Below are 21,233 nucleotides of genomic sequence, written 5' to 3'. Positions count from 1 at the left end.
AAGTTCTGGAGTTTGACCCAATATCATCCACACTGAATATTTACAGAGTGTGTTTATAGGCTCCACTTGTCCTAAAAATAAAAGCGTGGTGATATCATTTAGTTTTATTCTGCCAGCACGTCTCGTATTAGAAGCCAGCAGCATCTAACTGCAATCTGTGCTGGTAACACAAGACTGTACTTCAGGGCCACTGGTTCACTTTCACCAACTTCGCTGTGCACTGACGTAGCCATGTTTGTTCATCCCACACTGAAGGGTCATCCATTGTTTTGTCGTTACAGTTACTATTTATATCTGCGTCCACTCTTGATGTCTTCATCCCGGCCCAAATATCTCACACCGGGGCTCTGACTCATGGCCAGAAAAAACTTGGTTGCTTCAGAAATAAAGCTGAACCTATTAGCGCATGCTTAAAGGAAAAACAGCGGGGCATTGTCTGCGGCGGGCCGAGCTAAGCTGTCGATGCGGACAGTCGGTGCGCGTGTGTGAGGGGGGGGAATTTGACGCTGTAGCCTCCACCACCTGCCGCTCCTGAGATGCGGCATCACAGCCACAGCGGCATGTGGCCCAGTGGGTGATTCTCTGAAAGTGATGGCATTCAATTAAAAGGAAAAAGGACATTTAATCGTGGCATAGTGCTGCGGCGTGGCCTCTTACACACGCAGGGGAACTTTGATCGTGGCATCAGTGGGGGGGACAGCGGCATGCCCTACTTCATGTAATGAGATCGCCTCACCATATAACAAGTGGCTGAGGGCTGGTCACGGAAAAGGAATCATCACATCGTATAACAAGAATGCAGGTGTCATGTATTAAGCTATCTGGTCACGAGGAATAATACAGCCAATAACAATATGACTTTTGCTGGATTAATAATAATGCTATCAGCATTTTAGAATATATAATAATAGAATTATATACGTTTTCTTGGCATGGCTCCTGTTATAAACTTTTAAACTTCCTTTAAGTGTGTTTTAGAAATACTGCCAAGTTACTGTAGAATAAAAAATTAAGAACTTAAGTAATTAGTTGTTTTCTAATGCAGGTTTCCCACGGCTTCTTAAAAAGTCTCAAGAGTCAGTTTTTAGGCCTTAAAAAGTATGAAATACCTTAAAATATTATGTACCAGCTCTTCAATATATTTATATTTCTTGATTATGTTAATGCTCATTCATGGCTACTTTGGACATGGCTTAAAATTAGCTTAATTGTCAAGTAAAATGTCACAAACACAAACACCTCGGTCAGTATTTATCGCAGTAAAGTCAACTTGGCTGTGAAAGACTATTGATACCTACTGTCTCTATCTGTTGTTTGGGAGATAACTTTGCATTTCAAGGCTTATTCTCTACTTGGCTATGTCACCTTATCTCCAGTTAAGGGGAAATCTAAGGAATTCTGGGACTCTGATATTCCTTCTTGTCCGTCATACTTGACATAGGTCTTAAACTTCACTCATTGTGGTCTTAAAAACCACAGACTGTTTAAAGATGGACGACACATCTCCACTTCCTCTTACTTTCCAGAAATAAAGCCAACATATCCCGGACTCGAAGGCTGCCATACTGCGTATTAGGAGTATCTGTGCTGACTCAGTAGCAAGATCCCCTCGATAAACGCGATCAACCAATCCCAAGTCAATCTTAGCTGTCAATCATGATGTTTGACCCCGTTTCGTTGTAGCATCAAATTACTCCTTAAAACCAAACTTACTGGGAAATGAACACTTGAACAAACATCTAAAATGACAGAAACCATCTTTGAGAAAACTTTGGCTTTTTAGCCTCCATCCAGTAACACGGAGGAGGTGGGATTTATGACCTATACTGGAGCCAGCCACCATGGATCTGTCATGTTGTCCATCCTTACAAACAGTCTATGGTTGAAACCTGCAGAGCAGACACCCTGTAATATTTCCACCAGGACCCTGTGCTACAAAGTACCGGCTGGTGGGCAGGGGGACGCCCCTCCCTACTGTAATACATGCCTCTGATCAGCTGACTTCAATTTCTAAACCCGGTTTGGTGTCGTCGGGTTTGTTTGGAGTCAAGAGTGGATTAAAAAAATATTCTGAAGTACATGTAGAAGCTTAACACACCTAAGCAAGGAGCAGGGGGAAACAAATTATCACTATCTGTTTATTACATTCTTCCTATCCCCAGTAAACACAGGGATATTTGTACATTGCTTAATAAAGTTTGTTTGTGCGTGCACATTACACCATAATGACACGAACGAAAACAAATTTTACAACTTGCGTTCTTGGACTAAAATCGACGTGATTTATGGGAAAATATTTCAGATGACAGGCTTCCCCTCCGGATCCGGCTTCACTGCTGTGTCACAGCGGAGCTCCTGGACGAGCTGGTAGCGGCAGGCGCTCAGTGACCCTCTAAATGTCCAGCTGAGACTGATAAAAGGTCACAGGTCCAATGGAAAAACCTTCACGTAATTGCAACTCACGGAAGGTATGGTGTCAGTCACCGCTGCCAGGAGTCAGGGCCCGCAGCTAATAGCGGCGCTAATACCCCCCCCCCCCCCCATAGCAGTACTGTATGCTGCTAAATGATGCATGAAATTTCTGCACCGAATTAGCTTCTTTTTTTTCTTAGTGATTTGAGGCATTGTTGTTATTGCCTGCTATAACAACAATGCCTGCTATAAATTTCGAATTTTGTTTTTCGCGCCGCAGGGAAATGTGCAGAAGTCTTTTATTGCATGATTAAATGATCATGTTAGCAGATTAGCATGTTTAAGAACTATGTCCTATTCAAACGGAAGCACACAACCCAGAAGATCTACTGAAGTTATGTCATCAATAGGCTTTTTCTTTTGCAATTCCGAAGTCAAGTTTGCTCTTCCGAAGTCGACGGTTCTTTTGTTTTAGCGTCCGCTCCGTGTTTCTGCGGCGTTTTCGTTGCCCGTGGGGGTTTTTCTGACACCGCTGTAATGTGGTGGATGAATACAAGCTGCCAGACTATTTTGGCAAGCCGCACCGCTGTCTCGCCCTCGCCCGACCACAGATAGGGATCAGCAGTCTTTCCTGAGCGAACGTGGCTACCGGGGTAATGTTACAGCCTTATTTTCCTCCGGCCACATTCACAAAAGATTAGTAAAGCCATATCCAATATCACAGACTGTCAGGTCCCTCGCCAATCAATAAACTCAGATCAGAAAGCAAATCTATAGGCTATAGGATGACATCATCAAAATAACGATATAGTGTAAGACTTTAAAGTCGTACTACATCTAAACGGTGTGATACAAAGCCGTACGGGGGTGAACTGTATAGACTAAAAAACCCTCTGATCAGCATAGGCTGCTTTATTTTTTTCTTGTAATGCAAACTTGTGTATGTAATCGCAGGTGTTTTGGGCCTTGTTTGCTCTTTCGGGTGTCAGAGTAGCGGGCGGCCTGCAGCTGAGAGTCAGCGCCCACCCAGAGGCTCCGCTCGGGCCTGTCCTCACTGTCTGGCAGGTGATAGATCAGACACGGAGGCTAACACATGTTCCTCTGAAGAAGGGGATTTAGCGGAGTGCTGACCTCTTTGCAACCCTCCACGCACACACACACACACACACTCGACTCTCAACTCACACATTCATGTACACACATGCCACATGTATATCACCCCTGACAAGTGACATGGAATCGGACCTTGAGCTACACGTTCCCCCCCGCTGGCACCCTTCTCCCTCTGCAGTTCAGCCGACACAAACCGAACTGTACGCCGATGCGCCGCGGATCCTGAATCGACCCGGCCACCTCCAGCTGTGCAGATGTTTTCGATTACAGGCACATCTGTGGTCGGGGTGTTTCTGTAATGCACTGCGTTACCCGTTATGGACACGCCGGCTCAGATTTATGAAAAGTGTAAAACATGATAAAGAGGCCGACGCCAGTGTGTGCGGTTATGGGAGAACAACTCCAGCTTTGTCTTGTCAGCCAATTAGAGCAGGTGGGATGCCATCCTCATACACACCCCCCCCCCCCCTCCTCTTGTCCCATATCCATTTTCTCAGCGGCTCCCTCCTCGCCGCAGCCCACCCAGTCTCTACACAATCAAACACAAGCTGCCCGATACCTTTAGCCCTGTGCAGGTTTCACACTCTCGGCCCCTTTAGAAGCAGCTCGGCAAGGGCAAGGTCCCTGCGCCTCGTAAAGGGCGAGCGGCCGTGCACGAGGGGGGCGCACGCTGCATCCCTCTGATTTTTCCCAGCTAAAATAGGGAGCTCCTAATCTCCCCTTGGCAGCGTTCGAGAGCCGGCCAATTCTGACACATTCTCTAGAAAGAAGCGCCTCTGACAGGTGAGCAGCTGAAAATAGTTGTGTGAGATACACGCACACATGTTCATATCGTCACACACACGCTTGATACACAGCGTGTGAGCAGGAAGACATGAGCTTCTTCTGCCAATCCCTCACTCATAGATCTGCTCAGTGGTATTTATTGTTAACAACTTAATTTTATTCTGGACACTTTGTTTTTGATGTAAATTAATTAATTGGTTCTGCAATTTATTAGCTTTAATAAAGATTCTCTGTGCTGACCCATAGAAAACACTGAGGACACTAAAGACATGTTCTGTCTTTGAATTTGAAGATTTTAACTATAAATTTATACTCAAGACATCGAAAATTATTCTTAGGTTTTAATCTGAAAATATATTGTATGATTCTGCCACAGTGTAGAATGAGAGGATGTTTCCAAACTTAAAGCTTAAAACACAAGGTAGGTAATTTATATTTAGAATTACAGTATTAACAAGCTGAATATCTTTTATAATTGCAAATTTTAGGCAAGATAAATACATTTTCCCTCCAGATTTATTGCACATGTAAAGACGTGATGGATCTTTCTCAATGAATTGGAAATTAAAATGTTATTACACCATGAACAGAATATGTAAACACGATAAGTGCAACTATTTAATGCCTCTAACTTTGGTGTTTGCGTTCAAGAGGACAGGGTATCAGCACTTTCGCAAAATCCTGATCCTAAAACATCAGACTATTTCTGGTGTTTTGTTTTGAAGAGGATATGGAATCATTACTTAAGTATTTTTAAACTCCTGATTTTGACTGTGTCATTTAAGAATTATTGTTTTTGTCTGTATGGACCCAAGAAAAATTACAATTATCTTTTTAAACTGAATTTTAAAAAATTGTGTATGTACCTAAAAGCGCTTTAAAAATTCACGTACACACACACACATACACACACACACACACACACACACACACACACACACACCGCCACCACCAGAAAAACACAGCAGCTGTAGTCAGGACTGTGCTTTAAGGTTGCACAAGTCAATAATGATATTGAATGTGAAAGGGAAGCCGGGGTCAGGTGGCCATAAAGATCGCTCCTATGCAAACATGCCTCATCGTCTTTAAACACACACACACACACACACACACACACACACACACACACACACACACACACACACACACACACACAGTGAGGGTGGATTGTCAGGCACTATCTTTGTGTCTCTCTCATCGTCTGCAATAAGTTACGAGCATGTTGTCCTCTATGATCCCACCGAGCTCATAATATCCAGCACACGCTCTTCTTTCATCTCATTCCCCACAATCTTCTACCACATAACCTCAGCCCCTGCATCCATATTTTGGCTGCCACATTTTATGAAGGGCCAGCAACCGGGGCAGCGGGTAAAAAAAACAAAAAGAAGGATCTGGATGCTTTTAAGATGATCTGTGCACCTGCCTGTTCACAGGCTCTTTCTCTCACTACCCAGACACAAGCTGTCCTCTGGACGCGATTTTCTTGAAGCATGAAGGCTGCTTGGGATTTTGGGCATGAGTTGTGGAATGTGGTGCTGACGATGACACACACACACACACACACACACACACACATCCCCCCCCAGCACTCTCTACAAGGGGCCTCGTCCAGCTGTCTTGTTGTGGTCAGATTCTCAGTACTGTGCCGTATCACATGGGGAGGAGATAATCCTGCACTGGTTGGATCAGACACTGGCCGGGACAGGCAGCAGAGTGGGGCTGTGTGGGAGGAGACGTTAACCCTGATGCTAAAAGCAAGAGAAAAAAGAGACTGAAAAAGTGAGAAAGAATAAAACAAAAACTGAGATTTTGCAGAAAACTGATACATTCAGCCAAAAGCAGCAGCGTGTTTTGTCTTATTCCCCCAACCCTCCCATTCTTCAACATTATCTAATCCTTTTTTCCCTCTCTCTTTCTCTCTCTTTCTGTCATTCTCTGCCCTCCTGCCACGGCTCTCTGCCGTTTGCGGCGCTGCTAAGCTGTAAACTGAAACTGGTTAGCGCTGAGCTCTTAATTCTTGTCAGTATCTATTAATTATGGGCCAGTTGGATGTTCCAGTTCAAACGTCCCCCGCAGATCTTGGAATTCTAACTCCGGCTGCTTGGTCACTTGTCGCTTGTCGCAGCCACATGACCCTGCATCCCCCAGCAGGGAAACCAAACCTGTGTGTGTGTGTGCGTGTGCGTGTGTGTGTGCGTGCATGTGTGTGTGCGCGCGCGCTTCTGTGTGCAGATGATGGTAGATGTCACGGACAAAAGTAGCAGCGATTCACTGTCACTTAGTCTGATCATGGGTGTGGTTTGCATGAATTGAGGCTACACACAACTAATATATTTTTGAATTGCACAAACTTGTTGTTTTGCGAGAGGAGCCTTTACTAACTGTGCCTGCCTTCATTAGGCCAATGTGTGCCATTAAGCAGGGAGAAGCTACTGAACTGATTTAATATGTGGAGTACATGTGCACGGTTTCCTGAAGCACAATTTATAATTTTAAATTTACCTTAACCGTGAGCGATGGTAAAAACTACCGGCGAAGCTCCATCTGTCGCCGAACCCAGTTTCTAGCTGCCTAACTGACTAATTAAAACTGCATCCACATGTGTTCAAAGAACAAGAAGTCTATTTGCGAGCCTTATTGATTACTTTAAGGCATACAAATGGAAAGCTGTGTTAGGAGAGGGGCTCTCGATTTAGCTTCAATCTGCCAGGCATAAAATGATCTCACTGTGTTTGCTGGGAAGAATGAGCTCCCTCTGGGCACGCCGGGTAATTAGGTTAGTGGATAGTCGGTGTCAGGAAATTGAAAGACCATCCTAATCGGATTCTTTTGTTTCCAGGGGAATCAGAGGAATTTATATGAGTCACTGGGAAATCTCGCACACAACTCAATTCCACTTGACCATGTAAAAACCTGTTTGCTCTGCCTACACATCCTCAAACAACTTTTAATACGAGCGCGTGAATCCAGCACACGAGGAGCTGCTGATGTAGCCCGCGTCCTCTGAGATGGCTCTCAAGATAATCCCAGATGTGTCACGTTCGTATACTAATAGGTTCCTACACTCGTTTGTCTGTAACAAGGAAGCATCGAACAGTTTACAGCCAAATGGTTCAAAGTAAAGGAATGACACTCGGTAGTCCCTGTTATAGCTTAATATACACAACAAAAATATATATGCCAAATACTCTTTAATGTATTTGTTATGTAGTATAGGCTATATATATCAATACATATCCCTTTAGAAATATACTACAAAAAAAGTGTATTTTAACAGGTCCTCAGTTTTGCGTCATAATGAGGTTTTAAAAATTTTAAACTATGAAATCCTGAAGAGAAATTTATGACTCAGCAAAATATATGGAGAGAAATGCAATGTTTCCTAATAATAACATGTAAAAAAGAGGATACACTTTTATTATTAGCAGCAGTTTTACCTGTATTCGTAGATGTAAAAGGATAAATTGGGTTATGCAGCACTTGATTGACGAAATTAAGATGAATTAACGAACAAAATATGGATCTATAGATGTTGCAACTCTTTGCTCGTGTGAGTTTTATTTTTTGATTCCCTGTGTCTGATCTTTTTTTATCAGGTGTACGTCTGGACCGGGTGAGGGGCGGGCGACAGAAGTACAAACGAAGGTTGGACGCAGAGAACGGAGGCTACCTCGGCCTCACTCTCCCCCCTCCTGCCAAAAAGCCATGTGAGTTTTTCTTTGTTTGCGTGTGTGTGTGTGTTTTTTTTATCTCATTGAGTCAGTTGAAATGTCGGCGGCATCTTGTGGCATACAGAAAAACCTTTATTCTGTTTTTTATATAATATACAGTATCACAACATGGGACATTTATGAAATTCTGCAGGCTGAGAGCTGAGATTTGCAAAACTGCAATTAGAAATCTATTAATCTCTAATAAAATACCTCACTGAGGAATATGTGCCCTGTGACGGTTTGTGGATGATAGATTTTAACTGTCATCCATTTATGCTAACGTCAGGTTCATCACCAGGCAAACCTGTCACCTGTTTTGGAATTAGATTATAGATTATTATTATTAAATTCTACAAAAATATATATATTCTTTAAATTAACACTTTCCAAATAGAGCATGTATTAATAATCCACTCTATCATTTTGTTATTTTCCTGAAAAAACAAATGTTATTGTGTCGTCTGAAACTGTCACACAACACTGAACATTTCTCTCTTCTCTCTCGTCTCTCTATCTCTGTGTCCATCGTCGTCTCTCCCAGTGACAAAGATCGTTTCCCATCTGTTGGTGGTGGAGCCGGAGAAGATCTACGCCATGCCTGATCCCACCATGCCCGACGGCGACATCAAGGCCCTGACCACGCTGTGCGACCTGGCCGACCGCGAGCTGGTGGTCATCATCGGCTGGGCCAAACATATCCCAGGTAGGGAGACGTGGCCGCTAATGAATGAATGACTGGTTTTCTGAAACGTTTGGTTTTTTTAATTATTCAAAACTGAGGAGGTATTTAACAATTGTTTTTTCTTATTAAAGACAAATTCTAGAATATCACTCAGTAGAGATCATAACTTCATCAAGGCCCAACAGTCCCGTATGAAACCACATTTAAATTCACTACATCCAGATTTTTATTTGGATCTGCACCAAACTAAACATGCCAGATTTGTTTTCATCAGCGTCCATAAAACATTCTCAAAAAGAAAGTGAAACAAATTCCTTCGGTCGTGCCTCACCCCTCCACAAAATGTTGTGCAAATCAGTTGAGTATTTTTTGCGTAATCCTGCAAAATCCTGCTCAAACAAAAGCAGACGAAAGCATAACCTCCTTTGTGGGAAATAGAAATCACTAGATGTCTGTATATAGAATAAATATATGACACATGAAACAAGCTGTTGCTTCATAACAGGAATAAACATCTTAACTGATAATAACACTGTATAAATATTTTAGTTCCAGGAAACTTCATGGGTCTCATTCTGTTGGTAAAGCAGAGAAGTGAACCCACATTTGTTTCAGTTAATTTGCTGAAATGAAACAATATGAGATTAGTGAAGTAGTTCACTGGCTGTTGCACACACACGCACACACATAAACACACACATTCATGCGCACACACAGGATAATTAACATCTGCTACTCATCTGCACCTAAGGGAGAAGCTAGTCCCATATTCTAAAATCTAATCAATAAAGAGCAGCTGAAACCTTTGATTTGACTGGGTAGGGTGGGAGAGTCTGTGGGGGGGGGGTTGTGTTTGGGATCCGCCCCTATGTCAATGTATTCCATTTCAATCCTGGACTTAAAGAAAGCAATCCTCTTACTTACTTAAGGGGGCTACACAGGGCCTGTGGTAAAATTGATTTATTTAGGGAAATACTGACGGATTTCCCCCGCTCCTTGTTGACAAATTCTTAAATAAGGATTGGTATGCAAATGTCCACAGATCTTCTCTTTTCTTCTCATCTCACCGAGTTGAAACAGACACTTTGGACCCCGGTACGTTTAAAGGGGGCACAGGCTGGAGTCAAAGCAGATGCATCACATTGATCCAGTCAAAGAAAAGACAGAGTAAAGTTGCACATGAAGCTGATGTAACCGAGCGATGTTCGAGATGTTTTTAAATATGTTTGTAGCGTTTATTTCTCTCAGTGAATAAGGTCAAACACCCATGACAGCAACTATTTAGTAAAACAGTACAACACAAAGATATTGAATTCCCAGTCTTATAAAATCAAGAAAATCTGCATATCCTGTTCCTTCCTGAAATGGTTAATCGTGTATCAAAATACTATAATCAGCTGCAATGCCATTCGTTCCCAATTGTAAACGGGACAACTGGAGATAGCTTTTCTCTTCCGTCGATGGTTTATTCCCAGCTGGCACATCGCTAACCAGCTGCTTAGCCCTCTGTTTAGCCCTAATCTCTGATTCGTCATCAGATTTACGTTTGACCGCTTAAAAATGCAATTTGGAGCGGGTGAAGGTGTGCCTTCCCCGAACCTGCCCCGGGAACCTCTGACCAATGAGTCTGGCAGTGGCCGACATGGTGGGGGGGCCGCTGGGGTACAAAAACAAGGGTTTTCTTTTCCCTGATGTCTTAGGTTTTCTTTTATAACCTCTGCCAAAGAGGTTATGAGTCATCAGCATAGTTTGTTTGCTAGTTAGCATGATTACAGAAAAACTACTGGACAGATTACCACGGAACTCAGTGGAAGGATGCAGTATGGGTCAAATGCCAGATTGGGCCGTTTTTCATCATATTCCTTGATTTCTGTACCAAATAATTCATGGATCTTAATGAAAAAAACGAATATGTTTTGACAGAATTTTATAAATGTGTGAAATTTGGTGCAGATCCAAATAAAACTCTGGAGATTTAAAATGTGGCTTCACAAGGGGACTGTTGGGCCCCGGCGGAGGTTCACACTCCGGGCCATTCTAGTTCGGGTATATTCTTCAGAGAGTGAAAAAGAGGCCAAACAGGGCAACGACAATCAAATCCTTCAATTTAATCATCGCCACGGGGTGCAGGAATAAATTCATATTTTTGGACCTCAATCTCATTTTACATTTTCTATGTATAACTATTGATCTTTTATTCTACGAGGATCTCAATCCAGGAGTTATTAAAGGGGCATGTGACACTCCAGGGACATTTTACCCGGGGCCACGGGGTCAGAGTGTCACCAAGTAACGATTAAGACAAAAGGGGTCCCTCCAGTTTAACAGTCCACTCCCACCATTACACTCATAGACCACTGCGCAAATGGCCTTAACGATGAGGTAATAAGAGTCATTACTGCAGATCGCCCCATTAATGCAAAAGTCCTTCAGCACCCGAGATGTGGGGACCAGAGAGGAAACATGCAACGTTGAAGAGATTTTCTGTTACACGTTTCTCGAGGCTTTCATATTAATACATACACGAGTTTGATATTTCTTTGAATAAAAGCAAATATTTGTGCCGGATAGATGGACGTTCTTGAAATAACAATGTAAACACGGTAAAGTGACTGGGTGCATCACACAGACTCGTGGAGCAGTCGTCTGGAGGGCAGAGGTGTCCATTAATTTGTGCAGCCGTTAACACACACACACCCTCTAAGACATGTAACTGCACACAACATGTGTAGATTTATATTCCAGGCAGCAGCATTTAGTGCCCTCTGGTATTTAACGTTCACTCAGTTCAGAGCATGGCTTTCTACCTCTTTGGTTTTTTTCCCCCCTCTCTTTTTCTCTTCCGCTCAAACACTCCTCTCTCTCTCTCTCTCTCTCTCTCTCTCTCGCTCTCTCTCTCCCTCTCTCCCTCTCTCCCTCTCTCTCTCTCTCTCTCTCTCTCTCTCTCTCTCTCTCTCTCCACCATCGTATCTTTCACACACTCTCCGGCTTCCTTGTTCTCCTGCTCCCCTGGCTCTCCCTCTCCTGCTCCTCCTGCTCATATAGGGCCCTCTAGTCTCATTATTACCTCTGTCTTTTTATTAGGCCCATTAGGGCTCTTAGGAGGCCTGTAATGATACTAAATGAATAGAGAGTGAACTGCTGTCTGTTTTAGACCCGGCTCTCAATGACAGCTTCAAGCTTCACTGCCAACCACTCAGTCTCCTCGTTTTCCTGAATAGGGATTCAATTACTCATCTGATCTCTACCTGTACTGTACTGTTGCATAGAGACACTACTTTTATTTTCTGCCAACAACCACTAACATCGTGGTGTTGGTGTGCATCAGATTGGGTACTTCACAGAAATATATACAAATTGTCCAATGTTTTAGGGTTAGACAGGGGTGTTGCAACATGGGAGGCAAAGCAGGCAATTGCCTGAGGCCCCCCCGAGCTGAGAGAGGCCCCCCCGAGAACAGCTCATCCACAATTTTGTGTGAACCCCCTTAATTTCTATGATTAACTATGTACAGGAGACTGTAATAATGAGGCCCCATAGAGGTCTGGTTGAAGACTAGAGCCTCTGTCATGTATCGTGTGTTTCTTGGGTGCTGGGGCCCCTAAAGTCCCTTGACATGCTTTTGGGTTTAGGTAACACTTAAGTAAAGATCGTGGATTTAGTTCAAATTTATCAAAGTTTTGACTTTTTGAATAATAATTAGCAACTTCCGACTCAGATTCTGTTTTTAGGTATCTGCTATTTTGCCAAATAAAACCTTAGACTCCAAAAGTGAATCGCCACCTACTGGCTGACTGCAGTATAGGTTATATATGCCACCTCTCCCACGTTAATGGATGGGGCATGGACCAAACTAAATAGTCAAAGTACACTTCAAATACATTTTTCTCAAAGATGGTTTCTGACATGTTTTTCTCGTCAGTTTGGTTTTAATTAGTTGTTTGATTATGTGAAAACCGGGTCAATTGATTGGCAGCTGAGACTGACTTGTGATTGGTCGAGCACTTGTATCGATATCGGATATTTTGGCTTCATTTCTGGATAGTGAGAAAAAGAAGCAACGTGTTGTCCATCTTCGTATAAAGTCTACGGGTAAAACAATCAGACAAATGTGTAAAAAAAATACCTTTCTATTTATCACACCGTTTTTGAGTGAGCCTTAACACTTAAATCCTTGTCTTTTCAGTTTTATTGTTGCTATAGCAAATGTTCTCTGCCTTGATAAGACATAATAGTAGATAATAATTCCTTTTCTTATAGTTCAGTAGAAACCTGAAGTATCTCTTGTCTCCGTCGTGCTTTTTTTTCATCACAAGTGGAGGAAACTACAGAGACACAGACGTTCTCCAGTTTGCTCAATATTGTGTCATGTTTGGTCAAACGGCAGTAAATCAGTAGGGTGAAATATTGATATTTCATCAGGGGGGGGAATCACCCTCCAGAGCGACACTTAACTCAGCCACCTCCGGGCGACGTATCTGAAGCTGCGGGGCGACCCCCGGGGAGCCGGGAAGTCACTCCATCGCTTCAGTAAATTGAAGTGAAGAGAGAGAGAGAGAGAAAAAACAGGGAGGCTGGGGAAAAGAAAAGAATGATGAAGTAAAGGAGGAAGCAGTTGAACAGGATGTCGTGTAGTATGGCAAAAAAAAAGAAAATAGAAAAGTGAGCGTTTGACAAAAGAAATGGTGCATAGATATAAAATCTGTTCGTGTTTTCTTGTGATCCATATAAAAGTTTAAACACTGCTATTAAGTGTTATTTTTTTATGTCTTTACTCCTCCTGTTTTATTATCCTAAATACACCTGTAGAGGATTAAACCCATTCATTTCTCGTTTATACTTGTCTTTTGGAGATGGGGAGTGAATTCCTGACTTCCTGAGCCCACAGTATCTCCATTCAGTGATCCTGCACTCCTCCCATCCCCCAACTAAACATGTACCGGATGTCCTCCATCAACTGTCTGTTTGTCAGATCTGAGGCTTGGATCGATCCCCCTTTCGCATTTGGCGGACTGATTACAATCTACTAATCAATGACACCCCCACTACTCTTTTCTCTCCGCCCCATTCTCTCTCTTTCCATCGTCCCTCTATTTGCTTGATAAGAACCATCGGGGAGGACCTCTTTTAAGTCAACCTGCCCCATTTCCTGTCCATAAAAGCTCAGATTTAAGTAAAGCAGAGTGGTGGGTTCAGGACCCTGGTCAATACTCGCAGTCACCTCCCTATTCAGCACAGAGCAGTGAAAGGTATTGTGGCGTTTCGGGTCCTTTCAGGTGTCCGTCTGTTTGATGTGGTGTGTGTGAATGTTAGAGGAGAGAGTTGATGGGTCGACCTCGAGATGTTGGATGAAGTGAGTTCAGAAGGTTGAACACTTCAGAACAAAGAATAACGGCGCAGGCTGCAGGTGGAATGTACCATAAGCTTTCCGTATGAATACAGTCTTTATCGAGACGCAACTTCATGTTATAACAAGCTTTAATTCTGAATCAGACCAAATGTGAGTTTAAATCACCCCTTCCTCCCACTATCCAGAAATGAAGCAAAAATATCACGGATACGAATGCCGCCATCTTGCACGTTTGGAGTCTGTGCAGTGTAGTGATCGGGGAATGGGGCTCAACCAATCACAAGCCAGTCTCAGCCGTCAATCATAACGTTTCACCCTGTTTGAATAGCATCAAATAACTCATTGAATCAATTATTATTCATTATTGTCTACTTTTTGTCTGGTCAGTGTCCTATCCACTAACATGGAGGAGCTGGGATGTATGGCCGATACTGCAACCAGCCATTTTCTCCATCTTTATATGAAGTTTATGGTTTAAATAAATGAGTCCACCATATTTTAACACAACTCTTCTTTATTATACTGTTTTCTTTTACACTGTTATTCCCCCAATCATTTTCAGCTACCATGGCTTTGTACTATTTCTATCTGAGGCTGCTTTATTGTTTGTAATTCGGTTTTGTGACTTTACGAGAGATATTTTAATTACAAAAATACAAGATATACTGTAAATAACAATACATCATCCAGGCAACTGAGCAAAATCCTCATTGATACAGTGGAAAGCTCATTAATGGACCTTGGAACTTGTATTTTTGTCAAAGTAAAACCAACTTTTCACTCACTTATTTTACATAAAACAGTTACTTTAATGCCAATGTCCTCTCACTTCTCTTTTTAAAACATATTTTTTCTACAATTACATAACTATTATGTAATTTCTCATATGCTGACCTCAATATATTCATTCCCATTCAATTAAATTAACTTTCAAGTGTTTAACTGTTAATTATGAATCTGAAATGCTTTAATTTTTTCTTGAAAATTCACATGACTAATTGATGAACTTTATATAGACCGCCCTGATGAAGGCACAGTAACTGGAAAGTGTTTGAGGAATAAAAATGAGCTCTAATGGCGAAGGGTGTGTTTGAGTTTATGATGAAAAAACTGATTATATTATATCTATTTATTTAGTTTGACTAATTAGTCCATTTTAAAATCCAGACTTTATTCCTTATCGTAAAGAAGAGTTCATTTTATGTTGTTTCTTCATTGCCGCTCGACTAAAGTAAGAGCTGGTGTGAGCGAGGAGTGGATTTGTCCTCACTAAGTGCCGCCTCATGTGCTTATGCAGTGGGTCACAGCAGAAGTGTTGACGGTTGATGGGTGAAGCAGCCCTGGCTCATGTTTCAAAGACCTCCACACTTGACTGATTTATATTCCCCCTCTTAAGCCACCGCATACAGTGGTCGGCCTCTGTTTCAAGTGGGGCTTCTCTGGGGATTGGGCAGCCCTGTACACACAGCCCATAAAAACACATAGAGGACTTGAAATGGCCAATTAAAGTGCAGTGGCTTTAATGGGTTGATCTCATGCTCATGTCATGTGGTTGTACAGCAATACCTGGAAAGCAAAAAATAACATGCTGTGTTTTAATCCTGCAGGTTTTTCCACTCTCTCGCTGGCAGACCAGATGAGTCTCCTGCAGAGCGCCTGGATGGAGATCCTGGTGCTGAGCATCGTGTTCCGCTCGCTGCCCTGCGAGGACGAGATCGTTTACGCGGAGGACTACGTGGTGGACGAGGAGCAGGCGAGGATTTCCGGCCTGCTGGACCTGCACGTCGCCATCCTGCCGCTGGTGCGACGCTACAAGAAGCTGCGCATGGAGAAGGAGGAGTTTGTCACGCTCAAAGCCATCGCCCTCGCCAACTCAGGTGAAATGAACCTCCTTGATCCCCAGGGGTGGAGGAAGTACTCAAACATTTTTACTTAAGTTAAAAGAACAAAAAATGTACTCAAGAAAAACAAAAATTACAACCTTAGCTTTCTACCTGAGCTGGTTGAAAATGATGCAGGAAATTATTTATCTTGCTATAACTTTTGGCCATATCTTCCAGCCTTAAACAAACATATAACTGACACCAGTTTGACCAGGAGGTGCATCTCTCTGTTAAATCTCAAAGATAGTTGGCATTTAATTAAAGCAAACAAAGAAAAAGAACGTCAGGTGATCGTCTATATCTGCTGAGTTGATCACTTCCACGGTGAAGGATGTCTGATAAGAGGGGGACAAAAAGGTCACCAGCGTGGTTGTTTAATTTGCCCCCCCCCATGTGTGGGAGGGTGTGTGCATCTATATTTTAATTTGTGTGTGTGTGTGTGTGTGTGTGTGTGTGTGTGTGTGCGTGTAAGAGAGACTGTCACATTGCGCTCTCATTCTCTCCATCTCCATAACAGTAGCTGCCAGCGCGCCACAGCCGAGGGAGATATATTTAGCATTTCATTAGGAAAACAGGGGCTGTCAATAAAATGTGTTAAGTGGAGTGGAATGAGCGTTGGGGAGCGACGGGCCTCGTTTGTTCCAATGTGAAGATGCTGTGCCCGTATCGACAGTTTGCTTTTCATGAGGCCGGGCCTGTCCCCCCGCTAATCAATGCCTGTTAGGAGTCTTTTCTCCTGCCTGACTGAAAAAATGAAAAATGCTGAGGCCAGAGCTTTAGTCTTCTGATGACAAACTCTCCACGGGAGAGTGGAGAGGGGGGAGGATAAATGAGGAGGTGAGGGCTGCAGGGGGAGGGGGGGGGGGGGGGGGGGGGGGGGTGATGGAAAGACAGGGGATGTAAAGGTAAGGGAGAAGTGTGAGAGAGGAAGGCAGGGGTTGGGAGGGAGGCTCAGGGAGGGCGAGAGGGCAGCGTCGGCTCGTTTGAACCCAGTGTCGGGGAGCTCCGGCTCCACGGGGTCCTGTGGGTGTGACAGCTGTGGAAATTCATGGCCATTGATTTTGTAATTAGCGGAGTATCGACGGGATTGACGCCAGGCTGCTGACGGATTACATGGAAATTGTTTCTTCAAAGTTAGTTTTGCATTCCGCCCCTAACCTCCTTCAACACACACACACACACACACAACCACACCACAAACACACTACAACCACCCACACACACACACACACAGACACACACACACAGACACAGACACACACACACACACACACACACACACCCTAAAACAGTCACACACTCTCCCTGTGCATTTCCACACACTGACACACATTTGGAAACATATTCTTTCTTCCCCTCCCCTCCCCTCTCTCTCTCTCTCTCTCTCGGTTTCTCACACGCACACATGCTCGCACGGCCAAACAAGGATCAGATCGGCATTAACATGAAGGTTTCAAATGAAGAGTAGCTGGAACACATGTGCGGTCCACATAGCCTAGTTAATTTCCCAAGATAGAAATGCAATTTACACAGAAGGCGACTGGTAAAAGAGACTTAATCAGTCAGTTAGGAACATAATTAGCCTTGTACTTTCCTTTTTTCTGCCTCATTTACATGTTCATACACGGTCTTGCTTCACTCCGCAACTTTGGCGGCGGCGCCGATCTAATCCACTCAGCCGCTTCAATCAGCGGCCACGTTTGGTTTGGCCTCAGTAATAACAGTGTGTTTAGGGTGAAACAAGTGGAATTTACTGTGATAGATAAAGCCGAGATGAATTGTTTTGATTCAATTATAATACTGGATTGAATTCACATTCTGTTTTATCATGGAGTTGATGAATTGTGGATATGATGCATACACAGATTAGACCTGACACTGTGAGTCTGGGCAGTGAAATTGGCTGAAAGCAAACCGCTGCTTGTCCATTAAAACGCTCTCCGTCAGTGTGTCCTTTGGAGGACGAGTGCGCTTTTTTTCTAACTTGTAGACTTATACATAGATAGCAGTTTTTAATAAGTCTCAACTGGTTTTATTTTAGAGCCTATACATAAGGGGGCCAACAGCTCTTTCTTATGGAAATGAAGGCCATCTGCTGCCATCATTCAGCTGAACGATATCCTAGTAATGCAGCCATCTGAATTCATTAGCAAGGGGGGGGGGGGGATGTATGTGGTCCATGATACCAAAAGAAATGAATCTTTTTCCTGTCCAACTGTATATTTATACAGACCTACAGTACATCTCCCTCTCCTGCCGCTCCCCAGAGTCCTGGCCACGCTTAGGCATTTATTTAAGGAGTGTCATTAACCACTAACAAGAGAAAACCTCTCTCCAAAATTGCATGTTTACAAAGACTGGATGCGGAATCGAAAGCCGGCTGATGCTGCTGCAAAAACACCAAAGTTGTCGTAGCTGCGTATGTGCTGCGCAATGCAGATCAGTAGAAAAGGCTTTTCATCGAATGCATTTGTTTTGTCCTCCAAGGAGGTTTTTGTTTTTATCTGCATTTGTTTGTTTGTTAGTTTGAACGATACCGCAAAAACTACTGTGCTGATTACAACAAAACTTGGTGGAAGGGTGGGTTATGGGTCAGGGAAGAAGTAAATCAATTTTGGTGCGGATCCAGGATTTTATTTGTTGCTTTTTTAACATTGAGAGACATCTTTGTTGAATTCTCAGATAATTGTGTGAATATTGATTTGGCAGTGTACGTTTTTTTCAGCCGCTGTATAGTAACAAATACGGCTAGAAACCTGTAACTACCACAAATGTGGAGTTGAGAAATCGAATGTGGCCTTAGTTATAAGACTTGTTTTCATTTAAGGGGACTGTTGGGCCTTGTCGGACGCATGTGCTCAACTCCAGTTTTATCTATAACTTTAAAATATGAATGATTCAAATATTTATGTTTGTCTTTCTTCCCTCCATCATTCCATCATATTTTCATTCTTCCCTCCCCCACCACCATTCCTGCCCCAGACTCCATGCACATAGAGAATATCGAGGCCGTCCAAAGGCTCCAGGATTCTCTCCACGAGGCCCTGCAGGACTTTGAGGGCTCCCAGCACCCGGAGGACCCTCGGCGGGCAGGCAAGCTGCTCATGACCCTGCCGCTGCTCCGTCAGACCGCCACCAAGGCGGTTCAGCACTTCTACAGCATCAAAATGCAGGGCAAGGTCCCAATGCACAAACTATTCCTCGAGATGTTGGAGGCCAAGGCTTGACACCCGGGGCCAGATGCTTGACAGGCAGCTGCATTGCCCAATGCGAGGCGAGAGACAGCCCGTGAAAACAAAGGCAGCGTGCCAAGTGACAGTGAAGGGATGAAGCTTTGGACTACTGAGTCATTTTAACACTTTTAAATCGTAATAAACATAAAGAGAAAACGGAACTGGAGAGGCTCGAATATCAACCTGATTGATGTGGGATCACGATGATGTATATAAAGATGTTGTGTACAGAAATCAGGCAACTAAAGGTCTTGTTATAACCAGAGACCCACTGCTGTATATCACCTGAAGCTTCTGTGAATTTGTTTCTTATCTTATTTTCATCTCAAAATGAAAAGTGTGTTAATTTAAATGTCCTGAAGAACTGCGCGTCCACGTGACGGCCACATTACGTGTTGTTTTTTTAGTTTCTTCCTTTGGTATTTTCTAATCTCAGTTGTTGAAGCAATAGTCTCTAACTGGTCTGCATATAATATGTGTACTGTATATTGTGTGAAATTGCACTGGGCGGGGGGGTGGGGGGGCGGGAGCGGGGAGAAATGTTAGACATATTCTTATATTCGTCATCAAAGAAAGCGCCGCCCACTGCGGGCGTGTAACTCGACTTCCTCGTGATATATTTACCTCATAGTAGCTTCATCGACTCGGTGGTGATGGTCAACTCGGTGCTTACAGAAGGACGGAGGTTGGCTGGTGGTCATAGTTCACAAAGTGTTTGCACTAAGCATCCATGAACAACGTGGCAATAATGGGTGTTATTGCGTCCGGCAGCAAATTGAGCCTCGGGTCGTCGGTTTCTGCTTCTAGAGACTCACTCATCACTTCTCATTGGCAACTAAAACATACTGTGAAACACACACATGCTAAGCTAAAAGGGTTTTTCATGTGAATTCTCCTAAAACCTTTATTTTTGGATAAATACAGATAAAGGACACAACAACAGCAATGCAGTTTAATGCAATCTAATATGGCCGTTAATCCAACCTGATAGCCCTGCAATAAAAAAACACCTTTGTGATGATTGTAACGTTCAGTCGTGTCTCAAAGGTTCGTATTCAACTCTGTGGTCATTTTGAGTCTATATGTTGTGATGGTGCCGTATTACATTGCATTATATTGTATACGTTTTGCTTTTTCTTGTGTCCAACCCCCCTTTGTTTAGGTTACACTCAAACAAGTGTCACAATATTGAACGCATCGGTTTTCACAACTGAAAAAGAAATTGATGAATCAGCAGATTCATCAATTGTGAAAATAGTCATTTGTTGCCGTCACAATTAGGCATAATCTCTCAGCTTTTATTATAATTTGACAAATTTGACGTTTTATTTCCTATATCATCAGAGATAAAAAAAAAAGAATTGCCTATATATAAACAGCCAATGTAGAAATATTTTGACACCTAACTGCAACAGATGAAAGAAATTCGTTAACTACGACAAATAATTTTCCCTTTGATCATTTGATCTTTCCATGTTTCAAGGCGGCAGGGGAAAAAATAAAAATAAAACTTGTAAGGCTTGTTTTATGTCAGATCAGACAACTGACAACAAACCTGGTTATATTTAGCACATTAACAGATGCTTGGTTTAAATGTTTGTGTGCACCAATATAATGACACATGTTTCTGAGCGTAACTTGAATTTCATCACTCTGCATTAATGATTAAAGAAAACACGAGACCTCAGTTCACAGATGTTCTCTATCAGTTTTTAGCTCGTCTTTAATGACGGTGTGATCTCATCTTTCAGGCTGTTACTGTACTTTGTGCAGGATTTTACAAACACTCGCACTCTGACACAGGCTAAGTTCGTAGTCTACATATTCCAGAAGTGACAGTAGACTTTTAGAGTGTTATATCTATCTATTGTAAACCAGTTGCCAAATTATTCAAAGAAAGCAATGAGAGTAACGTGGCACACTTATCAACATATTTCTTACCGTTCTGATAACCTGAGCGGGTTGGATGGAACGAAGTAACACGATAATAGATAAATGAGCTGCTCGTAGGATTTTAGTGAGACACATATTCTCCCTTATGAACACTTTCTTGTCTTT

The 21,233-nt window shown here is 42.9% G+C and overlaps 1 protein-coding gene across 4 annotated transcripts in view; it reads left to right on the top strand.

Annotated features, from left to right (window-relative positions):
• The window catches only part of esrrgb (estrogen-related receptor gamma b), a 38,713-nt gene extending 18,265 nt beyond the window's left edge, over positions 1 to 20,448 (top strand). For all 4 annotated transcript variants that reach the window (XM_034580209.1, XM_034580207.1, XM_034580208.1 and 1 more), the window contains exons 4-7: positions 7,911 to 8,021; positions 8,569 to 8,730; positions 15,667 to 15,936; positions 18,925 to 20,448. In XM_034580209.1, the coding sequence (XP_034436100.1) occupies positions 7,911 to 8,021; positions 8,569 to 8,730; positions 15,667 to 15,936; positions 18,925 to 19,169 (788 nt within the window). In that variant the 3' untranslated portion in view covers positions 19,170 to 20,448. The remainder of the gene's footprint in view (positions 1 to 7,910; positions 8,022 to 8,568; positions 8,731 to 15,666; positions 15,937 to 18,924) is intronic.
• The last annotated feature ends 785 nt before the right edge of the window (positions 20,449 to 21,233 follow it).

This window comes from Hippoglossus hippoglossus, chromosome 24 (assembly GCF_009819705.1).
Source record: "Hippoglossus hippoglossus isolate fHipHip1 chromosome 24, fHipHip1.pri, whole genome shotgun sequence".
NCBI classification, from domain to species: Eukaryota; Metazoa; Chordata; class Actinopteri; order Pleuronectiformes; family Pleuronectidae; genus Hippoglossus; species Hippoglossus hippoglossus.
Note: the sequence above shows the minus strand (reverse complement) of the source record. Positions and strands in the feature narration are given on the sequence as shown.